We start from the raw sequence: 26,456 nt of genomic DNA, 5'->3' as shown, positions 1-26,456 counted from the left end.
AGCTGCTTCTTTGTTCCCATTGTCACTGACCCATTTCTTTCTCATGTGAACTATGTCTCTATAGCCTATTTATTGCTTTTTTTCTTTTTTTTTTAAATGTCTCTAGTTTCTTCCTTCGTTATTCTGTCTTCCATATTGCCATCAGAGTTTTTCTTCTGAAATGGAAATCTGTCACTGACTTCATTTAAAAGTCATTGTTATGTCTTCTAGAATTAAAAATCTGCAACTTCTTTGCATGGTATTTATGCCCTGACCCTGACCCTTATTTCTAGTCATCCTTATGTTGTGACCAAGTCAAATTGCTTTTTTTAAATGCTTTAAATGCACATATTGGTGTCCTTGTACTTTTTTCTATCTGAAGTGTCTTTCTTTCTTTTTGGTATACTTCAAGATTCTGTGCCCATGGCATTTTGTGAAAACTTTCCAACTCTCAGCCAATTAGTGGCTGTTTATACGTAAGTTTCATTGTTGCCCATCCATATTATCAGTATGTTTACCTGTCACCCTTTCTAAGCTGTGAGCTCTTCTAGGGCAGAGGATGTATTTTTTTTTTAAATATCTTTATAAATCTAGTCCCCATCATGGTGTTTTTCATGTGTTGCAGAGCTGCATTGGATATAGTTATATATATCATCTAGAGCTAGGTAGATCTTTGCAAGTATTGTAAATAAATCTTTTAAGGCCATAAGTAAGTTAGATACAACAGGAAAGCTTCCAGAAAGGAAAGTGCCATTGATTGTAAAAATAATAGGACTCTGTGTGTGTGTGTGTGTGTGTGTGTGTGTGTGTGTTTCAAGATTCTCTTTACATATCTGAGTAGACAGTTTAATTAAATAAAGGAAACTCAAAATTTATGAATACTTTTGTTTACTTAAGGTGATTTATCTTAACATTTTTTTTTCTGAGAGTCTAGGAACAGTTGGTAAAATGAGTGACAATTTAAAATCTTATGATTTCCTTCATTAGCCATCATATAATGTTCACAGATTGCATATATCAAACACGATGTCAAGATACAAAGCTGAAAGAAAAGAAACAAGGCAACAGCCACAGAATGTCATAGCATAGTGAGTTAGCCATGTGCAGGGAAAAACTGTAGTACAATGTGAATGCTTCAGTAGCACTATTGTAAGATGGTAGGCTTTTTGTGGCTACTCTGCTTGCCCAGTTTGAACTTAATATGTAGCAATTTGGGCTTTTATTACTTATTATAGTCACATTATTCATGGAGTTTTATAATGTCAAGCAGTAGTTTTAAAATCTGAAAGAATATTGTGATCTTTTTGTTTATATTATTTTTCAGTGAATTTTATTTGATATTCTAGAAAGCAGAATCGAATACTTATGTTGTAGTACACGGAAGTCTTTTTTTTTTTTTTTTTTTTTCCTTTTCCTGTATCTGTAAAATGGCCACAAGACTGCCGGCTCAATTCAGAATTCTTATGGTACTGGGTTAGGTACTTATCTTAAGATACTTGATAACTTGCAAAACGCTGTTTACATCTTTATAAGAATGAAACTACTAGAAACTAGTATGTAATTTTCTTGGCAGGTTTGGGTTTCATAATCAGTTCTTATTTCTTTGGAGCTCTCTGTACAGTAACATTGATTATCAAAGTAGAAAAAATATATCAAATGTATCAAAATGTCTTAAACAACAGGAATTTATTATTTGAAAGAATAAAAACCACAGAGCTAGAGAGTTACAAGAGGTAGTTTAGCAGTTCATCACTTTTATTGAGGACAAACCCTATTTACTTTAAAGCTCTACTTGCCAGGAGAGGGCTAACATAACATCAGACACCAACATCTGACTAAAGAGTGAGGAATTATTCCCTAGTGTGTCTTTCTTATTAAGGAGGAAAACCTTTCTTGTAAGTCTCATAGTAGGCCCTTTTTTTTTTTAAAGGTCTCATTATATTCTCTCTGGCTCTTTTCATACTAGAAAATGACCAAATCTTACTGTGTTAGTGAAGTTTTTGTAACTTGTCCCTTGCTTGTCTTCCATCACCAGAGACTGGGCCTTACAATTCTAAAAGCAGCCTCATCAATATTTCATTTGATACTCTGAGCAAAGGTCACAGATTACTGATGGATTATAAATAGTGAAAGCTGTATCTGGCCTCGGATGTTATACCGTTTTTCTTGCCTTGCTATTATTATATAGCTGTCCACTCATGTGATCAGCCTTTTTATCAAAATATTTTCTCTGCTAGTTTTTTGTAACCAAAATTCTGTTTCTCCTTTGAAGGATATCATCTCTGTTATTAGCCTTGCAAGTAAAGAGGGCTGTTTCTGGGTTAGAAGTGGGTGGGAGTTGTTGGCATTATTTTAGACCAGTTGGAAATTGTGTTGGAAATTGTTTTCTACCAAGGACCAGGTAGTAAATATTTAGACTTTGCAGGCCATACAGTGTATTGCAATGATTCGACGTTGTCATTGTAGTACAAAGCACCTATAGACAATTCAAAAGCAAATGATTATGACTATGTTCCCAAAATAACATATTTACAAACACAGGTGGTGGACCATTTCTTTTTACATATGATGCCAAATCGAAAGCAACAAAAGAAAAAAGATCTACTGAACATTATCAACAATAAAAATTTATGCTTCAAAAGACACACACACAAAAATGAAAGACAACTCACAGGAGAAAATATTTGCAAATCATATCTAGTAAGAGATTTCTATCAGAATATATAAAGAATTCTTACAACTCAGCAATAAAAAGATCTCAATTTAAAAATAGGCAAAAGGGTCTTAATAGATGTTTCTCCAAAGAATATATGCAAATGTGAATTGCACATGAAAAAATGCTGAGCATAATTAGTTATTAAGAAGTTACAAATCAATACCACAGTGATATACTACTTCATACCTAATATGGTATCTGTTATCAAAAAGGCAAGTGTCATTGAGGATATGAAGAAATTGGGCATCTCCATACATTGCTGATGGGAATATAATTGTAGCTATTTAGGAAGTAGTTCTTCAAATGTTAAACCTAAACTCACATATATATCCAAAAGAAATGCAGTATGAAATGAAGCAAAAAAGCTTGTACCTGAATGTTCATAATAGCATAATAGTGTTATTCAGAATGGGGGATGGGGGAGGAAATAGTCCAAATGTCTTTTGACTGGTGATAAATAAATGTGATATAGTTATATAATGAAATATTATAAGGTAAATAAGATGTGATAAATAAGATGTAATATAGTTATACAATGAAATATTACTTAGCATTAAGAGGTCCTAATTCTTGTAGTAAGCGTGGGTTAACCTTGAAAATATTCTGCTATGAAGTCACTGGCAAAGGGCAACATATTATATGATTCCATTTATATATAGTATCCATAATAAGCAAATACGTAGAACTAGCAAGTAGATTAGAGGCTACTTAGGACTGTGGTGGGGGTGTTGGATGATAGGGGTGATGAAAATACTATGAATTTCATTGTGGTTATGGCTGCATAATCCTTGAATATACTGAAACCCTTGAATCGTATACTTTAGATATCTGGATTGTATGCCATGTGAGTTATATTGTAATCAAGTTGTAATGAAAACAAACTAGTGGTAGGACTGGCTTGGCCTGGGTCCATTGTTTGATGAGTCATGATAGACTATTCTTCATTCTCCTGGGAAGGAATTTCCTTTTTTGGGATGGCACCTTACTATATCTCTTCTAATTATTTTTTCATCTACCTTTTTCTGGATACTCCAGTTTTTCACTCAGAATTTAAGTCCTGTTTCACATCTTCCTTCTAGTTTCAGCTTTTACTTTAAGTTTATTGGTATCCAAGCTTTAGGTTCTTTGACCCACCTGTTTGGTTAACTTATAATTTCTTCCTATTTATCTTGGCCATAGTCAGTATGGATTCTTACCATCACCCAAACTATCTCACTGCTAGAACTTTATTTTCTGTGTTTGAGATTATTTTATCAATTCCAGTTACTGCAGTTGCTGTGCCTGTAGAGTTTTCTGGTTTGGGTGATTATATGTGTTTTAAAAATTAAAATATACTAACCAAATTAGTTCTGCAACCAACAAGTAGCTGGATGATTTTCATGTTAAAGTATTTTATGTTTTTCATCCTTTTACCCCTCTTGTCAGCTGTCTTCACTTATCTTACACCCTCTTATTGTTATGTTTGTGTGCTTATGATTCATGTGTTAAAGGAATGACACATTTAAAATCACTGTGCATGCCCCTGTGAGTTGATAGTGATAAGCCACTTGAATTTAAGTGTTGTAAGATGAGGAGAAAATGGCTTCAATAACACATTGCTTCTCGAGTGAGAGAATAAGACTGTGGCTTTATGATATAAAGGTAAAAATATTATGGGAATTATCTTAATTTAAGTTCAAATTTGATTTCTGCCACTACTAGCTTTATGATCATATGCAAGCTGCTTAATCTTGATACTTCTGTTTTCCCCCCAAGATAGTTTGGAGGATAAATGAGATAATGAACGCCAAGTCTGTAACAGAATGCCCAACATGTAAATGTAATTTCATTTTTTTGTATCTTGTAAACATTAACTTTCATTTTTATCCATATTTGTATACACAGAGTTAACTTCTAAAGATTATTTTCTAATTCAAAATACTTTAAAAACCTCACAAAATATTTAAACTAAAAGTAGTCACATTTAAATTAATACATTATCTGAGGTGCCTGAATATATTTTAAGAATTGTGTTTTTTTCCTCACATTTTTAATAAAACTTTTTTAGTTGTAAATGAACACAATATCTTTATCTTTATTCATTTTTATGTGGTACTGAGGATAGAATGCAGGGCCTCATGCTTGCGAGTCAATCTCTTTACCGCTGAGCTACAACCCCAGCCCTTTCTCACATTTTTTTATTGGTGCATTATAGTTGTACATAATGGTGGGATTTGTTGTTACATATTTGTGCATATACACAATATAACAATTTGTCACTCCCCAGTATTTTCCCTTTATCTGCCCTTTCCCCTATTCTGATCCCTTTCCTCTATTCTACTACTGGTCTCCCTTTGATTTTATAAGATTCCCAGCCCCTGAAATGTTTCTTTTGCTTTTTGCTCTCCGGCTTTCACATATGAGAGAAAACATATGACCCTTGACCTTATGAGTTTGGGTTACTTCACTTAAAGGTTCTCAAGTTCCTCCATTTTCCTACAAATGACATAAGTTCATTTTTCTTTTTGGCTCAGTAAAACTCCATTGTGTGTATATATACCATATTTTCTGTTTATCCATTTATCTGTTGATAGATGCCTAGGCTGGATCCATAGTTTGGTTATTGTGAACTGTGTTGCTATAAAGATGGGTATTGTACGTATTGCTATAATATGCTGACTTTAGAATAAATACAGAGGAGTGATACAGCTGGGTCATAAGGTAGTTTCATTCCTAGTCTTTTGAGGAACGTCTATGCTAATTTCCATAGTGGTTGTACTAATTTGCAATCCCACCAACAATGTAAATTTTCCTTTTATTCCATATTTTCTCCAGCATTTATATTGTTTGTATTCCCTTTTTTTTGGGGGGGGGTACCAGGGATTGAACCCAGAGGTGCTTAACCACTGAGGCATATCCTCAGCCCTTTTTAACATTTGATTTAGAGTCAGGGTCTCACGAGTTGCTTTAGGGCCTTGCTAAGTTACTGAGGCTGTCTTTGAACTTGTGATCCTCCTGCCTCAGCCTCTGGAGCCACTGGGATTACAGGTGTGCGCCACCCTGCCTGCCTTGTTTGTATTGTTGATGACTGCCATTCTAATTGGTGTGAGATGAAATTAATTTGAAAGAGTAATTTGTTCGCAGAATAAAACCAGATAAAAAGAGCTAATGGGCTTTTTGTTGTTGGTTTTGGTAAACTTAGAAAGATCTCTAATAAAGCTTTTTCTGTGTGTCTGTTGCTGCTTAAGAGATAGCTTTATACCTTTGGGAGTAAAATCGTATTCTTAAATTGTTCAATTTATTAATCAATTCCTTCAGTATCCTAAGCACTTTATAAAAAAAACCATTCTTACCTTTTTGTACATGATACTTAATATCTTAAGAGTTTCTTTAAATGTTGGGAGTCTCATTTCTGGACAGATTGAGGGTTGCCATACAGAAGAAGTAGCTATTTGCAAATAGACTGTTTAAAGTTTATATATCAGTTGTTTGGGAGTCAATATTTTTCCATTGAAAAAAAGGGGTTTGCTTAAATAAGGATTTACAAAAGCATATTTCATTGATACTTAAAAAATATTTAAGTATCTTCCACATGTCATACACTGAAGCATTAATTATAGTGAACAAGTGCTTTGCTGTCATGAAGTTTGCAGTATAGTAAGGTAATAATGATGGGAAACTGATACCATGTGTGGAAATATCTCTTTGCATTTGATTTAGATTATAGTTAAATAGTCACTTCGTTGCTTATCCACAGCCACAGTGATTACTCAAAAGATATTTTTTCTCTAGAGGGAGGCTCAGAATAATGTAGTCTACCTTTCTTTGATCAATAAATATGAAAGTATTTGTAATTTTATGTTATAATAAATCAGCAATCCACTTTGAAAATTTTCTCTTTTTATTTTTGTACTAGGGATGGAGCCCAGGGAGCACTTAACCACTACCCATACCCCCATCCTTTTTTTATTTTGAGACAGGGTCTTGCTAAATTGCCTAGGGCCTTGTTAAATTGCTGAGGCTGGTTTTGAACTTGAGATCCTCCTGCATTAGCCTCCTGAACTGGGATTACAGGTGCATACCACTGTACCTGGTGAAAATTGTATCTCTTAAGGACATTTAAAAGATAATTTTAAAGAGATAGTGTTTGTAATTTCATATTGTCTAGCAGTCTTCATAATTGGAACTGAATCAGATTAAATTTATACTGTGCTTTAAATGTGATTTATAGAACTAACAAAAAATGAGGAGTGATTGTTGTTTGTTCATTTTGCTACTTTTAACACCTTCATATTAAACATTTCCCTTGTTTAATTTCCAGAACCCTATTAGAATGTGAATTATAATAATTGAATATATGTAATTATATAGTTAATATATAGTTAATATATAATCATATATAAACACACATAAAAATTCCCACACACTTATTCTCTTATGGCATAAGAAAACATAAATAATATAGATTGTGATAGAGCAGTAAAGAATATTAAAACCCTTCAAATAGAGTCATATGCTCTTGATTTTTCCCCTGTATTCAGTTATTTGTTTTGTCATTGGTGAATTTTTCCCAGTTCTTTAAATGTTGGTATCTTACTTTTAGATTCGTGTTCCAATTTTTTCTTTCTTTCTTTCTTTTTTTTTTTTTTTTTTTTTTGAGATGGAGTCTCATTGTGTTGCCCAGGCTAGTCTTCAACTCCTGGACTCAAGAGATCTTCCCTCAGCCTTTCAAGTGCTGGGACTACAAGTGTGCACCACTGCACCCAGCCTCATGTTCCATTTTTAATGATCTCTCCCTTGGTTGGGAAACATGATCATAAACTGATAATTTCCAAAGTTGTATCGTAGGTGTGCTCTTTCTCCTAAGCCCAGTTTCTCTAAGTACTTGCTGGATGTATCTATCTGGATATCCGTAGACTCCCTACAATATCAAAATTACGTGTTTGGGGCTACTGAGAGTATGTGGTGTGTATACTTTGATAATGCCTAGCATATAGTATTACATTTGAGCATTTTCCCCTTTGTTCAACCAGTGATTCTGTTAAAGGCTATAAATGGTAGGCTCTTACCCTCTTTACGTGTAGAAAAATATATTTCAGAACATTAATTTGGCAATACTAATAGATACAAATTTATATAGTAAAAGTTGTACTTGACCAAGACAGCTCAGTAAAAGTAATCAGGTGTGTTAGAGTATATATCACAGTATAAATGAAGAGATGAATAAATTATACTACATTAAAATTAGGAATTTTTCATTTAAAAATACTATTAATGGTTCTCCACTACAAGAAACTAGGGTTATTTAAAGAAAATAACTGATTCTAGGACTGGGGCTAGGAAAGTGCAATGCATGTCTCTAATATCTTATAGAGTAAGGAAGTAACCAGAATGATATGGTCTTGTGAAAAGGATGCAAGAATGAGCCTGAAGGGGAGGAACTACAACTGACTAAATATGGGGCAATTAAGGCATTCTATAACATGGTGATATTTTACACGGATTCATTTATCATCATTGTTAGCAACCATAAAATTCAGTTTTTAATGGAATGTTGATGGTAGGCCAAGTGACTAAAGTTAACATTACCAGTAATGAGAGAAATCAACATTATTTGCCTCCTGATATTTGGAAAGAGCACATGATTACCACCTCTTTGGTATTTTACATGAAGTGTGCATAACCTGTATCTAATCATGAGAAAGCGTCAGGTATATCTGTTGAGGGCAGTCTATAAAATCTGTTTAAAATGTCAAAGTCATGAAACACATGAACAGACTGAGAAACTGTTCCAATTTAAGAGTACACAGAAGGGCTGGGATTGTGGCTCAGTGGTAGAACACTTGCCTAGCATGTGCAAGGCCCTGGGTTCGATCCTCAGCACCACACAAAATAAAATAAAAATATCGTGTCCAACTACAACTAAAAAATATTTTTAAAAAAAGAGTACACAGAAGCAAGACTATAACAAGTAATCCAGGTTTTTCTTTTTTTAAAAATTTTTGCTATAAAGAATACTATGAGATTTCTTTATATGTATTATAGAATAATATCAAATATGGTAGAAACACCATAGACTATTAGGACAATTAAGAGTAGATAGATCTATGGTCTACTGGTTCTTTTGCTAAATAGGATTATTTTTATTTTCTTTGGTGATTTTTCTCTTTCAATTCTTTAAGTGTTGATATTCTCTGTTGATGAAATCTAAAGAAGTTTTTAAGACTGAAAATTTTCACAGTGGTTCAGGGATACTTGGGGATCCACAAGATGTTTTCCAGAGAGTCTGCCAGGTTGGAGTGTTTTTTTTATAACAAAACTAAAACATTGCTTTTCTTACTTATTGTGTGTACATTTTTATAGATGGTACAAAAGTAATGTTTGGTGAAACTGCTGATACTTTATCATGAATCCAAACAGTGGCACCATCATACTGTAGTAATAGTCATTGTATTCCTTATTGCCATGTAATTGCAGTTTTAAGAAAGTTTATCATTGATAAAGCAGTATTTTATTAAATGTCAACCATCAAATACATGCATTCTAGGGGCTGGGGTTGTGGCTCATTGGTAGAGCTCTTGCCTAGTATGTGTGAGGCACTGGGTTCAATCCTCAGCACCACATAAAAATAAATAAATAAAGGTATTGTGTCTACATATAACTAAAAATATTTTTTTAAAGTACATGTATTCTAAATATTTTGTATGATGAAGCGATGTATGTGTTAAGTACCATTTCTATATGTGAAGTTATGATTGTTTTGAGGAAAAACAAGTACTTACATGATTTAGAATTAGCAAACATTTACTGAGCAACTACTGAGTTAGGTTAGTGGTACTGGGGATCAAACCCAAGACAATGTACTTGCTAAGTTAGTGCTCTACCATCGAGCTACATCCCCAGTCCCTAAATACTTACATAATTTGTAAGTTGAGCTAGCTTTTTTTTTTAAAAAAAATACCAAAACTACTTGAAAAAAATAATTAGCAATTTGGTTATTTAGATTTGTGTCTTTGGCATACATTGTCTCAAAACTGAATAGTGAACCAGTGTCACTCAGGGAAAAAAACAAGAAAAAAAAAACAGAATACCTAGGCAAAGCATAAAAGATATAAAGAAAAGAAATAATAATTTGAGGACTGAAAAACATAATAATTGGTATAATAGCCCTGTCAGTGGGCTTAACAACAGAATAGAGCAGTTAGAGGAAAGAATTGGTGAATTAGCAGAGAGAACAGAAGTTACCCAAACTGAACAAAAATAGAAAATAGACTGGAGAGGTAGGAAACAGCAATGCACAGTGCCTGGAGGCGGGGCGGGGTGGGGGGCTGTGGGACTATAAAAAATTAAACTTAACACTTGTGCCATTGGCATAAAAAGGAGAGGAAAGGGGGCAAGATTGAAAAAGAATTTAAAGAAATAATGGCTAAATTTTTCCATGTTTGACAAAAGAGAAACCTACAGATTCAAGAAGCTAGGCAAGCAAGCATTCAACAGAATAAACTCATAGAAATCCAAGTCAAACTTCTAAAAAGTAAAGACAATCTTGAAATCAGCAAGAAAGACATGATGTTTTATATAAATGATATCAACAGTTCAAATGATAGCAGATTTTTCATCAGAAGTGATAAAAACCAAATGCTGAAAGTAAAGAACTTTTATTAGAGAATGAGCATTATGTAAGATAAAGGTCAGTTCACCAAGATGATATAGCAGTCCTAAACCTTGAACTGGGAGAAAATATCCTCTGGAATACAAAGGAAATCAAGACATGCTCAAATAAAGGAAGACAGAGAATTTGTAGACTCACCCTAAAGGAAATTCTGAAAACAGAAAGTGGTGAAAGATAGACTTCTGGAACTTCAGGAAGAAGGAAAAAAAACAATATAAGGTATAAAAGGTTGAAAGCAGTAGGTTGACTTTCTTCTTTTGCATTTTCTAAATTGTTTGCCAGTTGAAACAGTTTTAGCAGAGATATGATTTTATGTAGAGAAAATATTTAACACAGCTCTAAGGGGTGGGTAAGATTATGACACAAGTAGACTATGAAAATTTATGTAAATATAATGTAGCAATAGAATAAATGCCAAGAAAACTATACAAAATATATGCAAAAACACTATAGATAAATCAGAATGAAATTCTAAAAATGTTTAAGTAGCCCACAGGAAGATAGGGTGAAGAAAATAGAAATGAGAAACCAAGAGAACAAATAAAACAAATTAAGATGGCAAATTAGTTCCTCATATACCAATAATAACATTAAATGTAAGTGGTCTAAATATGCCAGTTAAAACACAAATACCGGCAAGTGATTGAAGACATTGCCCAATTATATGATGTCTGCAAGAAACTCATTTTAAATATAACAGTATAGACAGGTTGACTGTAATGGAAGGAGAAAGATGTGTTATGCAAACATTAATTCAAAGGGACCACATGTGCCTGTGTTAAAATCCCATAAAGTAGATCTCAGAACAAAGAAATTTTCAGATAGAGAGTGGGCATTATGTTAGATAAGGGTCAGTTCACCAAGATGACATAGCAGTCCTAAATATGTATGCTAAACAATAGAGCCGCAAAATACATGAAGCAAAAACTGATAGAGCTCAAAGAGGAAATAGACAAAATCAAAATTATAGTTGGGAGACATCACCTGTTTCTCATTTAACATTAGAACAACCAAGCAGCAAAGTCAATGAGGATATATCAAGAAATATTCCATAATGTGGTCAATTACTAGTATCTAGTCCATATTTATAGAACACACCATTGAATTACAATGGAGCTACATCACGTTTTCAAGTGACCACAGAACATCTACTAAAGATAGGCTATGTTATGGGCCATAAAAAGAAGTCACAAGGTGGGTGCAGTGGCACTCCAGGAGGCCAAGGCAGGAGGATCACAGGTTTGAAGCCAGCCCCAGCAATTTAGCAAGACCCTGTCTCAAAATAAAAATATAAAAGTGGTTAAGCACACCTGCATTCAATCTGTGGTACCAAAGATTTTAAAAAATGAAAATAAAAAGGGCTGGGGATATAGCTCAGTGATATAGTGCCCCTACTGCTTTCAACCCAGAGTATCAAAATAAAAACAAAAACCAAAAAATGTCAAAGAATTGAAGGTGGAATCAAACTAGAAATCAATAATCAGAAAGAAAATTGGAAAAAGTCTATAACCACTTGAAAATTAAAGAATATACCTCTGAATATTCCCTAGGTCAAAGAGGAAGTCTTAAGGGAAATGTAAAAAATACATTTAACCTAATAAAAATAAAGATACAACATATGCAATTTGTGGGGCATAGCTAAAGCAGTGCAGAGAGGGAAATTTATAGCATTGAATGTACACTTTGGAAAAGGGAGAAATTTAATAAGTTCTGAGGCTGTAGATGTAGCTAGTGGTAGAATGTACGTTTAGCATGTATCAGGGTCCTGGATTCAATCTCTACACTAAGGAAAAAGTTTTAGTTCCTGCCACGACCCCCAGCCGGCAAAGGAAGACGCGACACAGGATTCTTCCTTCAGCAGTTTATTCAGGCCTTTATTTTGACATGTCTTCTAGCTTCTACTACTTCTACTACTACTACTCCTACTACCTCACCCGAGCGCCCCAGCCTTGATAAAGCACATCAAGCCCCAATGCACAACTGCCACGTGGACTTTTCTCATAGGGTGCCAAGTCACAGCATGCCAACTCATTCTGATAAGGAGTTGTTTGTCACAGACTACAGCGGAAACCAGCGCCATCTTGTAATGGCGGCCACAGTTCACAGAAACAGCTCACCACAGTTCCCCCTTTTTGTTTTACTAAGACAATACAGGCGAGAGTAGAGGTCCTATCCCACTGTGCAGAAGTGGCTACATAGGCGCCCTAAGGAGGCGCCTTCCCCAGATCTGGCTCCATATCAGCCGACGCCTTTTTTCGTGGGGCGGGGCGTGGACGTCCAACCCGCATGCAATAGGACATGCTCTCCTTGAGGTCCACTTCAAGGATCACTCAAGTGCAGTGCCTTGCCTCGCATCCTGTATCGTGACGATGGTGGACGAAGGGGGACAGCTGAGGCTGCCTTCGTAGTACAGACAAAATTAAGTTGGCAACACCCCAAGAGAAAGGCACGGACAGTAAAGCAAAAGATAAAGACCAGTGTGGAAACCCACCTGCGTGCAATGGTGACAAGACCCGCAGAGTGCAAAGGCTTTCCAACACTAGAAGGATGACAAAAGAAGGACATGTCGATCCCAGTGCAATGTTATAATAACTTGGGGTGCAACGACCATGTCAAAGGTTTACTGTTTAAGATGCGCAAGCCAGACCTGTGGCGAGTTGCCATTTTCTAAAGCAGCAAGAGCTTGGACGAGCATTGCCTTGTCCCGAGCATTGCGGGCCTTGACGACAGAGAAGCCACAAAGAAAGAATCACACCAAAGCAACACATAGTACCAAAAATGCCTTCTCCCACCCACTCCTTAAAAAAGGAAAAGGCAGATGACAACCAATTGGTAAATTGACCCAAGGTCACTGGATCTACATGGGTGTTGTTTAAGGCAGCTATCTGAGTTAGTTGAGACTGGATCATCTCTTCCGCTGTCATGGACCAATTTCCGGCCAAATAAGCACCGATGATGCGGGAAGCATTCCTGGAATCATTAAATCTGACAGAGGTTACACATAAATGTTCACGTCGGTCAACACAACCCAAACGTACCAAGTTAGTCAATTCTTCCACCTGAGCCTGAAGTAAATCTATTCTTTGGTTGGCAGCTAAAATCCCTGACAAAACATGTTGATTAATTTTATTTTGAGACTCAAGTATGGTGGAAGTTTGTTGAACAACTTCATTAACAGTGACAGCAGTTTGTACCTGGCTGGTCATGGCTACTCCATCCGTAACTGCTGCAGCAGCAGACACTGCTACGGCTGTCACTATAGCTGCTGTAATTCCAAAATCCCTGCGGACTCTTAGCAGCTCCATAAGAGGGAACTTCTCCGGGTCCACCTCAACTGGAATTGGGATAAAAGTTGGAATTTTCATAACTACTGCTAAAGACCAGGAGCCATTCCAGCACTCTGCTAGATAACAAGTAACATTAGTACAATCCAGCATATCCCCCGTGGTATCATTGGCTAATAAGAATAGGAACGGGGATTGAAGACACACCCCTGCAGGGGGCAGTGTCACATTGCTCAGTTGAGAATTGTGGGAGATATTTCCAAGCCTACGACCTTGTCCTGTAATCTCATATATAGAGCCTGAAACATTAAACAGCCAACTTTTGGCTCCAAGCAATTGAGCCACTGCCGAAATATCGGCCGTGGCCCCCCTCTCATTTGAAATAAGCCACTGAAACCAAGACCAACCGGATCCTACAGAGGAATTGTTTGTGCTGGCATTATACACGTACCTCTTGAGAGAGGGGGAGAGAGAAAAACCTTTAGCCATTGATTGTCTCTCCCAAGAATGATCCTGACAAGGCGTGAAAGTTGGGGGGAAGGCATAATCCAGGGTACAATAAGGAGAGGCCTTAAAATGAGTGGCATTACAGGTTATGTTAGTAGGAGGCAATGGTACTAGGACCTCAGAGAAAATAGCCAAAGTAGTTGTATTTAAACAAGTCTTATTTGAGGAGACTCCCTGAAAAAGCAAACCAAGGAGCTGCGATATCAGCCTCTCTCAAAAACATCTGCAATGTGCTCTGTTTCACTTTAAGTTCCTTAGAACGCAGCAGCCCATCCAAGGCCAGCAAAATTGGGCTTGAGGAGTTAACACCCATAATGTTTTCAAAACTATGAAGATGTTTTCAAAACTACGAAGAAAGTAAAAGTACAAAAGACCCGCTCTCTCTTTATCTACAGAGGAGCGTCCTGTTTAATTATTTTTCCGCTCTCTCTTCATTTACCGAGGAGCGTTTTATTTTATTATTTTTCCCCGCTCTCTCTTTATCTACAGAGGAGCGTCCTATTTTATTATTTTTCCCCGCTCTCTCTTTATCTACAGAGGAGCGTCCTATTTTATTATTTTTCCCCGCTCTCTCTTTATCTACAGAGGAGCGCCCCGCTTTCATTTGCGGATTCCCATTTACTCGGGAACTTACCGGTGCACCACCCTGACTGCTGAAGGTTCTGGATCCTGGGTTCGAGGAGGTGTCCCAGTCCGGGCCACCAACTGCCACGACCCCCAGCCAGCAAAGGAAGACGCGACACAGGATTCTTCCTTCAGCAGTTTATTCAGGCCTTTATTTTGACATGTCTTCTAGCTTCTACTACTTCTACTACTACTACTACTCCTACTACCTCACCCGAGCGCCCCAGCCTTGATAAAGCACATCAAGCCCCAATGCACAACTGCCACGTGGACTTTTCTCATAGGGTGCCAAGTCACAGCACGCCAACTCATTCTGATAAGGAGTTGTTTGTCACAGACTACAGCGGAAACCAGCGCCATCTTGTAATGGTGGCCACAGTTCACAGAAACGGCTCACCACAAGTTCCTACCTCAGGAATGTAGGAAAGAAGATGAACAAAACAATCTACCTAAAACAAGCAGAGATAACAAAAGAAATCAGTGAAATAGAGAAATAATAGGCAAAATCAAGGAAACGAGCTGATTCTTCAAAAAGATTACTAAGACTGACAACAAAAGGCACAAATTTCTATTATCATGAATGAAATATGGAAGTGTCATTATAGACCCTGAAGACATGAAAAAAAGCAAAAGGGAACTGTGAAAAGTTCTATACACATAATCTAACCTTAAAGCAGTGGAGTGAGCAGTTCCTTAAAAATCCCAAACTATCACACTTCTCCCAATGTGAAATACATAATTTTTACAGCCAATTGCCTTGATAATAAAGTCTAAAAAGGACATGGTGAAAATAAAAACAAATGGGAACATGCCTTTATTGTTGAAGATGCCAAAAACCCTTAACAAAATATTGACAAATAGAGTTAAACAGTTATTTTTAAAAAAATTCTGTACCATGAACAGATATGGCTAATTCAGACATATAAATGTGGTTTATTATTTGAAACTCGGTCATTATAATCCAATATAGTAATAGGATAAAGAAGAAAAATCCTATGATCATGTATTAGGTGATAGAGAAAGCATTTGATAAAATTGAGCACCTATTCATTGTAAAACCAAAAATACCTGTAACAAAACAACAACTTAGAGAAATAAAGAACTTCCTTAGTTGTTTAAGGAACATCTACAAAAACCTAAAACTAACATTATATCTGATGGTCTAGAAATGAGTGCTTTTCCCCATAAAATCTGTCTCCAGGTGAGGATGTCTGCTTGTACTACTCTTTCAGCATGGTGTTGGAAGTTTTACCCATTTTAATAAGACAAGAAAAGAATATCAAAGGCTTACAAGTGGGAAAGGAAGAAAAACTCCCTATTTGTAGATGACACAGTTGTCTACATAGAAAAATCCTAAGAAATCTACAAAAACATAACAAAAGAAAAACCATAAAAACAGTTTGTAGAACTAATAAGTGAGTCCAGCAAGGTTGTGCAGGATACAAGACAAACATACAAAAATTGTGGTTAATGTTGGCTAGCAGAGAAAAACATGGTTGGGTAGTTTAGATGCCATTTATTTAATAGGAGATATATTTTAAGGGTAACATTGAGTATAACTATGATTATCTCTGGCCCCATTATTTAAGAATCTTTCAAAAACTTCATATATACTATGTGCCTTAAGATATCTGCTAGATTGATTTAACAAGTTATAGAGTGTACTTATGATAGCAATTTAGGTTTTAGTTAGGCATTTTTAGGTTTTGTTTTCTCCTAACACCATTTGATTTCTATTGGAAAATTAGTCACTAATAAGGATATACTATTTTAATGAATATTCCTGCCATGCGATAATGTCATAACTGATATCATAGGACAGTCACAAAATCCCTGGTATCAGATTTGCTGTAACTAAGGTTCTGGTAGATTTATGTTGGCAACAACTTGTACTCTGGAGATCTATAGATTTTTTTTCTTTTTTACATAAAGTGTTGCACAGACCTATAAAAAAAAAAAGACACTAACATACTTTATTTGGTAAATCGTTTGTCTTTTGTACCAATAGAATAATTTTTTGACATTGTTTTCTACTCCTCTTCCTTTCGCTCCTTTCCCACCTCCTTCCCCTTCTTTTCTTAATGTCTATATCTAAATATGTCTAGAAGTTTCATTAGTAATCAGTAATTTTGGCTAAAAGGTCCTGTTAAAGTCATCTAGTCTATTTCTCCCATGAAGAAGTCAGTGCCTTCAGGTATACTTCTGGCCATGTGACTTTTTAAGAGACAGACTTGTCCTGGAAGTCTTCTAGTAGCATTCATTGGTTTTTATTTGCTACTTCTATCTTATGATCTTTTTACTTCCTCTTTCCCACATTCATGCATCCATAATTTCATATCTTGCTTATATTTCTAAGAATAAGGAATATTTGTTCTAAAACAGTTTTTAAGATGGTCAGCGATTTCAGGAAAAAAGTGACTTGATTATGATAATTACAATAATGTTGGGAAGCAGGCAAATCATCTTTCAGCAGATAAAGACATTTGGGTTGATTCCCAACATAACCTTTAAAGTCCATGTAATTTAGCATTTTTAAATATTTTTTTGTTGTTGTTGTTGTTTTACTGTATAATGAATGGCAATTTGGGGATAAAATCAGTAGAATTAGGAAAAAATTTCCAAAGAAAATTTCTGGTAAATAAATGAAGAAAATAGTTTTTGGATCTTTATTTTGTTTTGTTTAGAATTACTTTGATCAAACTGTCAAGATTTGGGAGAACAAAAATTTTACCAATGTATTCTGTGAAGATTAGAATATTTTTAAAGCCTATGCTGTCAGAATATTTAGACATTTATCTTTCTCTTACTAGTAGACCTTAAGAGGTGACAACAGGGGCTGGGGATGTAGCTCAAGTGGTAGCGCGCTCGCCTGGCATGCATGCGGCCCGGATTAGATACTCAGTGCCACATACAAACAAAGATGTTGTGTCCTCCAAAAACTAAAAAATAAACATTAAAAATTCTCTCTCTCTCTTTCACCTCTCTCTTTAAAAAAAAAAAGAAGAGGTGACAACATTGCCTTATTAGGTTATAGGCTGTCCTTGTGAACTATAAATATTGTTTCAGTACTAGAGTGCTGCTTGCTTAATTAAAATATATGTAGAAGGTCCAACTATGCAATATATAGTCATTATGGAAAGGAAACATAAAGGAAAGTGAAAATTTAAATTACTTTAATAGTTGGACTTCTAAGAATTTATTGATTCTTAAACCAACTGTCTTTAATACACTGATATTTAAAATGCTGTTTACGCTGAGTTCTAGATTGTTAACCATGTAACTATAAAATCCTTTCTCAAAATAAATTTAGGACAATGTTAAATCTGGCAAAGGATGTTAAAAAGTAATAAGACGTGATGTCTTCATGGAGTTCAAAGTCTAGGGGATTAAGTAAGGGATAAATGAATTATAAATGTCAAAATTGTATAGCATATAGAAAATTGTCTTTCATGTAGGTATAAATTGTAGTAAGTTTCTGGTTTTTCTTTTTTAACAATTCATTTGCAATTTCAGTAAAACTCTTTAATTAAATAGAAATGGTAGGAGAGGCTGTCTTCTGAGTTTTCCAAAATGAGTTCACCCAGCTATACAAGTTAGAGCACTGACAGTATCCAATATGTGAAAATTTGGTTTATAGTGTGTTTAGGGTACACAAATATTCAAAATATATTTTAGTCAAATGCTTACTTAAGTTTTAAGTGGCAGAGCCAAAACTCAAGCCTGTTTGAAGAACTCTTTCTACCATATTGTATAACTTGTTTCCTTATTAAGTACAATTTATAAATCTAGATATATTAGTTTATGGCTTATTTCCCTTTGCTTTGTGACTTAAAATATTTGGGACATATTTTAAAGAATTTGGTGCCAATCTTATGATTTTTTTCTTTTCTTTCCCCAGGGAAATGAGGCAAGTTATCCTTTGGAAATGTGCTCACACTGTAAGTGGAAAATTCTTGTTTTCTAGAATTTCTTTTATTTATAAAACTATATGTATATACATTTTTTTTTTGGTGTGTGTGTGTGTGTGTGTGTGTGTGTGTGTGTGAGAGAGAGAGAGAGAGAGAGAGAGAGAGAGAGAGAGAGAGAGACAGACACACCTCTGTAATATGTTTATCCACATATCAAAGTTAGCCATTTGGTGTTTTAAAATGGGTAATGGAGTTGACAGATTAGTTTTAAAATTACCAGAATAAGGAGATTTTTAAGTAGACTTTATTATTAATATCTGTACTATTCTGTAGTTATAAAGAAAACCCCAAATCTCAGTGATTTAACAAGTTTTTCAGATTAAGCAGATGTCAGTGTGAATTCGTTGGAGCTTTTTTCTGTTTGATGACTCAGGGGTCCACACTTCTGTGTTTTGTAATGTCAACAACTCTATGCATGATTACCAAGTGATTTGCATTGCTTATGCTCATAGTTTGTGGGCCAGAATAGTCACACAGACCAACCAAACTGCCACAGGACTGGAAAATATACTTCCCCTGTATTGAGGAAGGAGAAACAGAGAAGGTGCATAATAGCACCCATTAAGTCTAGGGTTTTGTTTTTTTTCCTAAACAAATGGAATCATTAACTTTCGTGTGTTTTAAATCTTTTAAAATAAGGAAAGTATTAATGGGTAGAGTTAGGGGTGAATTCTCTGTCTTTATTTGACTAAACAGCAAATTTTCAGAGTAAAATCTGTTGCCTAAAACCCTTTTCTAATATTTAGAATGTTTTTAAGTTTGAAAAAAATGTTACATTTATATATATATGTTTGATAGAAGCTTAATAGTTGAAAGATTGACTATTGGAATGAGTTAATTTACTTGTATTTATATTGCAATAAGAGCTTAAAAAAAAAGACTTATGCCAGTGTCTGATCACCTACAGTATATATGATGGTAGCTCTTTAATGGAATGTTTTATCAAGGCCATGTTAATTTTGATACCCTTTTAAAAAATATAGTATGTATCTCTAGAGTTTTCCATTTCAACATATTTTAATTTTATTAGTCTTAGCCCTTGGGTGTTAGGAATTAAGTCTTTAAAAACTGTTTGAGCTAGTCATGAATGGTACACATTTGTAATCCCAGAGATTTGGGAGATTGAGGCTGGAGGATTGCAAGTACAAGGCTAAGCCTCAAAGCTTGGAAACACCCTGTCTCAAAATAAAAAATAAAATGGACTGGGGATTAGGTTCAGTGGTAGAGCTCACCTGGGTTCAGTCCCCAGTACTGCAACACAACAACAACAACAACAAATCACTGATAAGTAGAGAACACACCTATTTATTCTTCCTCATTGTCTATGCTAGTCATATTCCAGTATTTAGTAATAAGATGTAGCAGCTCTTAAGTCCTTGACAATTCTGCCTTTATTATGGTTGTATTAGTTCAGTCCTATCTGCTCTATTGTTTCTGTACCTGATTCCCCCTACATCCTTAAATCCTAATTTCTTTATATCTTCTAAACAACTTTATTCCTTTAGTTGTTTTAATTTTGTTTTTATATTTTTCAATTGTAGTATGTCTGTTGGTGTTGACACTGAACTTTATTTTATATTAAGGGTGGTCAACATCATTTAGACCTTTTGGTATTTAGAAACTTTAAAACTGATAAGTACATATCTCAAGAGTCCTTTAGACCAGAGTTCTTTTTATTTCTGCCACAGATGTACTCATGTCAGATTTATGATGTAGAAAATGAGGTGAAGTTTGTTCTACTGTTTTGGCTGGTAAGATTCTGGTTGTGATTTGGATTTTTGTGTGGGTGGTGTTCTGGAGTCAGAAGCTTTCAATTTCACTATGCAGCTTCTTAATTTTAGGATGGTCAGTTTATCTTTTGAAAACACAGTTCTGCAGTGTAGCTTTTTAAATTGCTCCCAAACACTACCTACCCTTTTGTTGTTGTTGTTGTCTTTTAGTAGTTTCTTATATTAAAAAATAATTTCTGCTTCAACTAGGTAGAGTTTGATTTTGTTGTCTTTAGTTAAACCTTGAATAAGACAATATAATTTCAGGAATGGTATAGAGGCTGTATTATCAAAAGTAATAGAAATTTGGGTTGACTCTCTGACCTTGTTGGACTTGAAAGTGGTGAGGATCCAGTTGTCATGAAGAAAGAAAGTGGGTGGGGACATCGTTAAACTGTGGCACAATTAATAAAATGTGAACTTATTTATTTTGTGATTGCATAAAATTAAATACTTAATTGAATGCAAAATTTGGAACAAATAGCTATTGCAAAAAATTTTCTGGGGGAGAATTTGAAGAACATGAATTGGCTGATTACTTTTGACTATACTGTAGAATCTAAAGAAAGAAATTCAATGCTAAGTAATTTTGTTTGAAGGATCATTTGATTGACTAGGGAGCTTATGTGTATTCTTTGGAAAAAATCAGATGTCTGGTTTGAAAGCACAATGATAGGAAAAGGAGAGATCCTTAGACTTGAAATGGAGATCATTGTTAAGATACCATGAGATTCCCAAATCACTCTGCTCTTCAGAGAAGCAGCCCTTTTCAGCCTGTTTGATGAGTCTTTGTCCTATCTTGCTATGAGACCTCTTACCTTTGCAATTAAGTGTCACTTCTCTTTTATATTGTTAAAACCACTTGTTGCTGTTTATGTTTTGAAAAAGTCTCCTTTCTTTCCCCAGAATACTTGTTTCTTTTATTCCCATCACCACTTTTTACCTGCTTATGAGTTTGAGTGTAGCGCTCTTTTGTCAGCTCTTCACTTGGCTGCTTCCAATTTTGTGTAAATGAAACTTTTTATCACTCCTGACCCTCCTTGGATTCTGCCATGGGTAGTATCCTGTTTATTTTCCTGTAGCAGTGACCATAAACTGAAATTATTTATTAATCTTTCATTTTTATATTTCTACAGTGTCTTTAAAAATGCTGATATTTATGACCAATTATCATATTCTTTCCATCTCAACCACTATTTGCATTTCACTTCACTTTTTCTTCCCAGACTTTCCATTATGAATTTCTTAGTTAATTAGGATTGTAGGTAGGCATGCATTTCCATCTTAAATGTGAAATAAAATGTTAACATTGAGAATGTTGTTTGAATTGATGAAAACCAAACCTAAGTATGACTCTGTATACCAGGGTTGGTAAGCTACCTGCTCGTAATTTTTATTAGAAAAGTTTTGTTGTAGTAGTCATGTTGATTTGTTCACATATTGTCTGTGGTTGTTTTTGTGCTGTAATGGCAGAGTTTAGTAGTTGGAACAGACTATATGATATGGTTAACAAAGCCTAAAATATTTACTACTTGACATTTCATAGAAAAAAAATTGCTGAATCCTGTTGTAGCCTATAGTAGCATTCTGGGATTGAAAACTAGCATTTCTGTCACTACAGCCCAGCTAACATCTCTGGGATATGATCAAGACAGAGAAGTTACACACTGGGGCTCTTGGTGTTACATAGATCTCCAATTCTTACTCTGGCAATGTTAACATGTTAGTTTATAGCTGAATTGGAGTGATTCCTTTCAAAATTATGTGATACAGTTATTCCTCTAGTTGTTGATAGAAAGAAAGGGGGTGGAATCTGTAATTAGCAAGGTTTCAGGCTGTAATAGAGTTGGGTTTCCTTATTGTTGGTACAACTCTGATAGTGATGACATCCTGAGAAAGTTGGTTTTTATTTCTCTGTCAAGTAACAGAGGTTGAAAGGAAATCATAGTTCCCAGATATTTCTTTTTTGTTCTCCCTTTAAATTTGAGACTGAATATATTAAAGCATAAGACCTGATGTATGTTCCCTTTTACACATCCAAAATGTCAGTTTTACTTTATTTTTAAAGGTGTGGTAAACATTTAAAGATTTCATTCACTGTGAAAGCAGTCCCTATCTGTTGCTAGGGATCATAGTTGACAATGATCATTCTACCAGGTCTGAATATCTAAAAGTTACCTGTTTCAAGTTTTTCCCCCTCTGTTCAGTGTTTGGTTTACTCTAATGTAATATATTTTTATCATTTTATACATAATTTGGATGAATTTCCCCCAAATGAACTTGTGTATGTTAAAACAGTCACTTTTTTGCCTGCCCAACGACTATAGTAAATTTCTTTATTTTTTACCAAAACCTCTTCATTATTGGAAGAACTCAGTTGTTACTGTAAACAGCTACTATCATTTATAACATTGTTAAAACCAATCCTTGATGCATTTCATAATTTATACTTCTCCATTCAGGTTAATTCCTCTGATGTTTTTTCATGCCTTAAAACCCAGCGCATTGTTCTCTGTGAGACCTTCTGTAATTGTCCTGCCTTTCAATGTCTCTTCACCAAGTTAATGTTTCCTCCTTTTTGTGTATAAATTGTGTTACCTTTAAAAAGGTAGAGACACTCTGGATCATAAGCTATAGGTAAGCACCCACAGAATGCTTACAGTCTAAATACTGAAAAAAGAGGCATGCATAAAATAACAATGTAAAGTATTAATAGAAATAAAAGCACAGGTTACAAAGAGGGAAAATCATCTTTGGGTAAGCAAATTAAGAAAGGCTTCATGGAAGGGCTGATGTTTGAAATTGGTTTTGAAAGCTGTGTAGGATTTGAACGTTGATAAATTGTTGGACTTGTCTTGGTTATTTCTCCCTCTCAGTCTGCTCAAATTTCACTCATATCATTAACATTCTGTCCAGACCTCTACATAATTCTTTGCAGTTTCCTATCTTTAATAAATGATTTTGCCTTCTACTTCTTGAGAAAACTGAGGATATTTTAAGTGTTAACCTCTTTGCTTCCTCATCCCCACCTGCCATTCACTCTCAACCTCCTTTCCTTCAATATTAGGTTTGGAGTTTTGCTTCCCTTATTCAAGGCTAGCCTTTCTGCTATGCTTTGGACCTCCTCCTATCTCATCTCTAGGACCTTACTTTGTTAGTTTCTCTCTTATGTCTTCAGCTTCTGTCTTTCTCTTAGTTTACAAATATAATCAACTTCTCTTTGATTCCAATCCTGTATACACCTTTCAGTGTTTCTCCATTCTTCCTTGTATTTGAGCTTCTCAAAAGAAGAATGTACAAAATTATTTCATTTCCTTATTTCTGTTCATTTCTTGGCCTGCTGCAATCTGGCATTCTGCTGTTATTCCATTGAAACTGTTATTAAGGTCACCTTTATTTTGACACATTCCCTAATTGGCAAGTCTGATGGACTCAAAAAACCTGTAAAATAATTTTTGACTTTGGGGGAAATTTGAAATCAAATAATTATTACTTTTCATATGTAATAATGTTATTGTGATACATTTTTTAAAACAGTTTATCTTTTAAAAATAATAAGTTAGCTGAATAATTGCAAGGAAATGATATGCCAGGAATTTGCTCTAAAATAATTGGGGCAGTGGTATACATATTTCTCATGTTAATGGTTAAAACTCAATGATGAATATATGAGATTCATTACACTCTTTAAACATGAGTATGAAAATTTCCTTTGTAGTTTTCCTTTTTTAAAGGAAAAGGGAAGCAACTAAAAGTAAAAGGAGTTATTGATTTAATTACTTAGAATAACTATTTCATTATAATTAAATATGGCATGCATTCTGTAAGCATTAAGAATAAATGGCTGTGTAAACTACTATTCACCAATAAAATAATTGAGGTATCAACAGTAAAAGCATAAGTACAATATTTGGCATCAAACAGATGCTGAGTAAATATTGATAAAATAAGCTAGTAAGAGCTCAGAATTGGACTATATAGACAACTAAAGGCTGTATTTTTGGGGAAACTTTAGTTAACGCATCACTCCATTTGTTGTCAGAAATAATACCAAAACATACTTGGAAACCACTGGGTGCCAGGTACTATTCTAACCACTTTGCCTACATTAATCTTTTAAATTTCTACAACAGCCTCCTGAGAAACGCACTATTTTCCTGATTGTACAGATGAGAGGTAGTGAGAGATCTTAACTAACTGGCCCAAAGCAGACAAAATAACATTTCCATGATTTGATGTTAGGCAAACATGCCTCAAGGTCCTTCTCTCTCTCTCTCTCTCTCTCTCTCTCTCTCTCTCTCTCTCTCTCTCTCTCTCTCTCTCTTTTTTATGGGGGCCTGGGATTGGAACCACAGCTTCTCTCATGCTAAGTGCTTATTCTGCTGCTGAATTTTATACCCTATACCTCCAGCCCAAGAGTCATTTTTTATCACAGTATTATAAAGCCTTTCTTGTAGTAAATCTCTATTTATTTATTTATTTATTCATTCATTCATTCATTCATTCATTTATTTATTTATTTATTATGAAACAAGAGTCTTAATATGTTGCCCTGTGCTTGCCTTGAACTACTGGGCTCAAGCAGTTTTCCTCTTCAGCCTCCTGAACAGTTGGGACTATAGGCACACACCACTGCACCTGGCTATTTTGTAGTAAGTCCTAAAAGATTAATGTTAACTTGTCTACATAAATGGTTTGGGGAAAAAATTACATTGATCTGAGATATAGGTATTCTCTGATTTTTTTTTTTGTTTGTTTCTCATGGTCACTCAATTGTGTTGGTTTTGTTTCTTTTTTCTTTTGTGCTATGGATGGAACTCATGGCAGTGTTAGATTTTTATTTAAGTTATTTTAGGCCATGTGACTTTGTTTCTGTCTATTGGCTAACCTGTCTGGACTGGGAAATGTATACTTTTGGAGTGATTTGCTCAAAGTTGAGCTTAGTTGTAACTAAGATTAGCTTTTCTGCTATGCTTTGGACCTCCTCAAAGTTGAACTTAGTTGTAACTTGGCATGATAACTTGAAAAGGTGACTGAATACAAGATACTACTCTAAGTAGTTTAAGCAGAGGACTAGATTGGCAAAAGTGAAAATCTGAGTGGAAAATCTGGTTCAACTAATTTTTCATGGTTGATAAAACCATTATAAAAGTGAATGGTTTTGATAAAATTAGTAAATATATGGTCTATTTTATAGAATGAATGCAGATGGAAAATTCTTGTATCTAAAAAAATCTCTTAACTTGCTCTTGTTAAAAGATGACCCAAGAAGAGCTAGGCAGATACTAAAGGAATGTTTTTTGTTTGTTTGTTTTTGTTTTCCTGGGGTGGTGGTGGTATTAATCTGTAGAAACTTTGAAGACTTTCTGTCCATTAGAATATTGCTCCAACTTTGAGTAAACAATTTTAACGTACTAGCAGTTTTGTTTCTACTTTGAATATTTACAAATGACTCAAAAGTTTCAACAGTGATTTTGTGCAGTTAATTTCTGCTTTTAATCAAGTCTCAGAGGTTTAAAATTAAGTTCATTATTCTTTACCTAGACTAAGATTTATTTTGTTTTGATTCCTACCTCCCACCCCCATGGTGCTGGGGGTCTAATCTGGGACCTCATGCAAGCCAGGCAAATGCTCTACCACTGAGATATATCACTAGTCCCTTGTTTTTGTTTTGAAAGCAAAACTTTTTTGGAGGAAAAAAAATTAAAGTTCATTTGATTTCTTCCTTCATTTCAACATTTCTTTGTTTTTGTTCTTATATTATGGATTGGCTTAACTCACTTCACTTTTTAATAATGTGTGCTTGAAATTTTCATGTCTAGTTTACCAAGACTTTATTCATTATCTCAGAAATCTTTGGAGGAAATCCTGTGACTACCAATGATAATTCAATTTGAATGTGAACAGGTGAAAGTGTTTTAGAAACATTTTATTTCTATGAAATCATTTATTTTTTAA

General features: G+C 34.8%; 1 protein-coding gene across 1 annotated transcript in view; it reads left to right on the top strand.

Moving 5' to 3' along the window:
* Positions 1–26,456, top strand: part of Ppp3r1 (protein phosphatase 3 regulatory subunit B, alpha) — a 61,703-nt gene that overhangs the window by 12,703 nt on the left and 22,544 nt on the right. The window contains exon 2 of the mRNA XM_026387207.2: positions 18,660–18,699. Within this exon, the coding sequence (XP_026242992.1) occupies positions 18,660–18,699 (40 nt within the window). The remainder of the gene's footprint in view (positions 1–18,659; positions 18,700–26,456) is intronic.

The sequence above is a fragment of the Urocitellus parryii genome, chromosome 12, assembly GCF_045843805.1.
Source record: "Urocitellus parryii isolate mUroPar1 chromosome 12, mUroPar1.hap1, whole genome shotgun sequence".
Lineage (NCBI taxonomy): Eukaryota > Metazoa > Chordata > Mammalia > Rodentia > Sciuridae > Urocitellus > Urocitellus parryii.
This window is presented reverse-complemented; position numbering and strand designations above follow the sequence as displayed.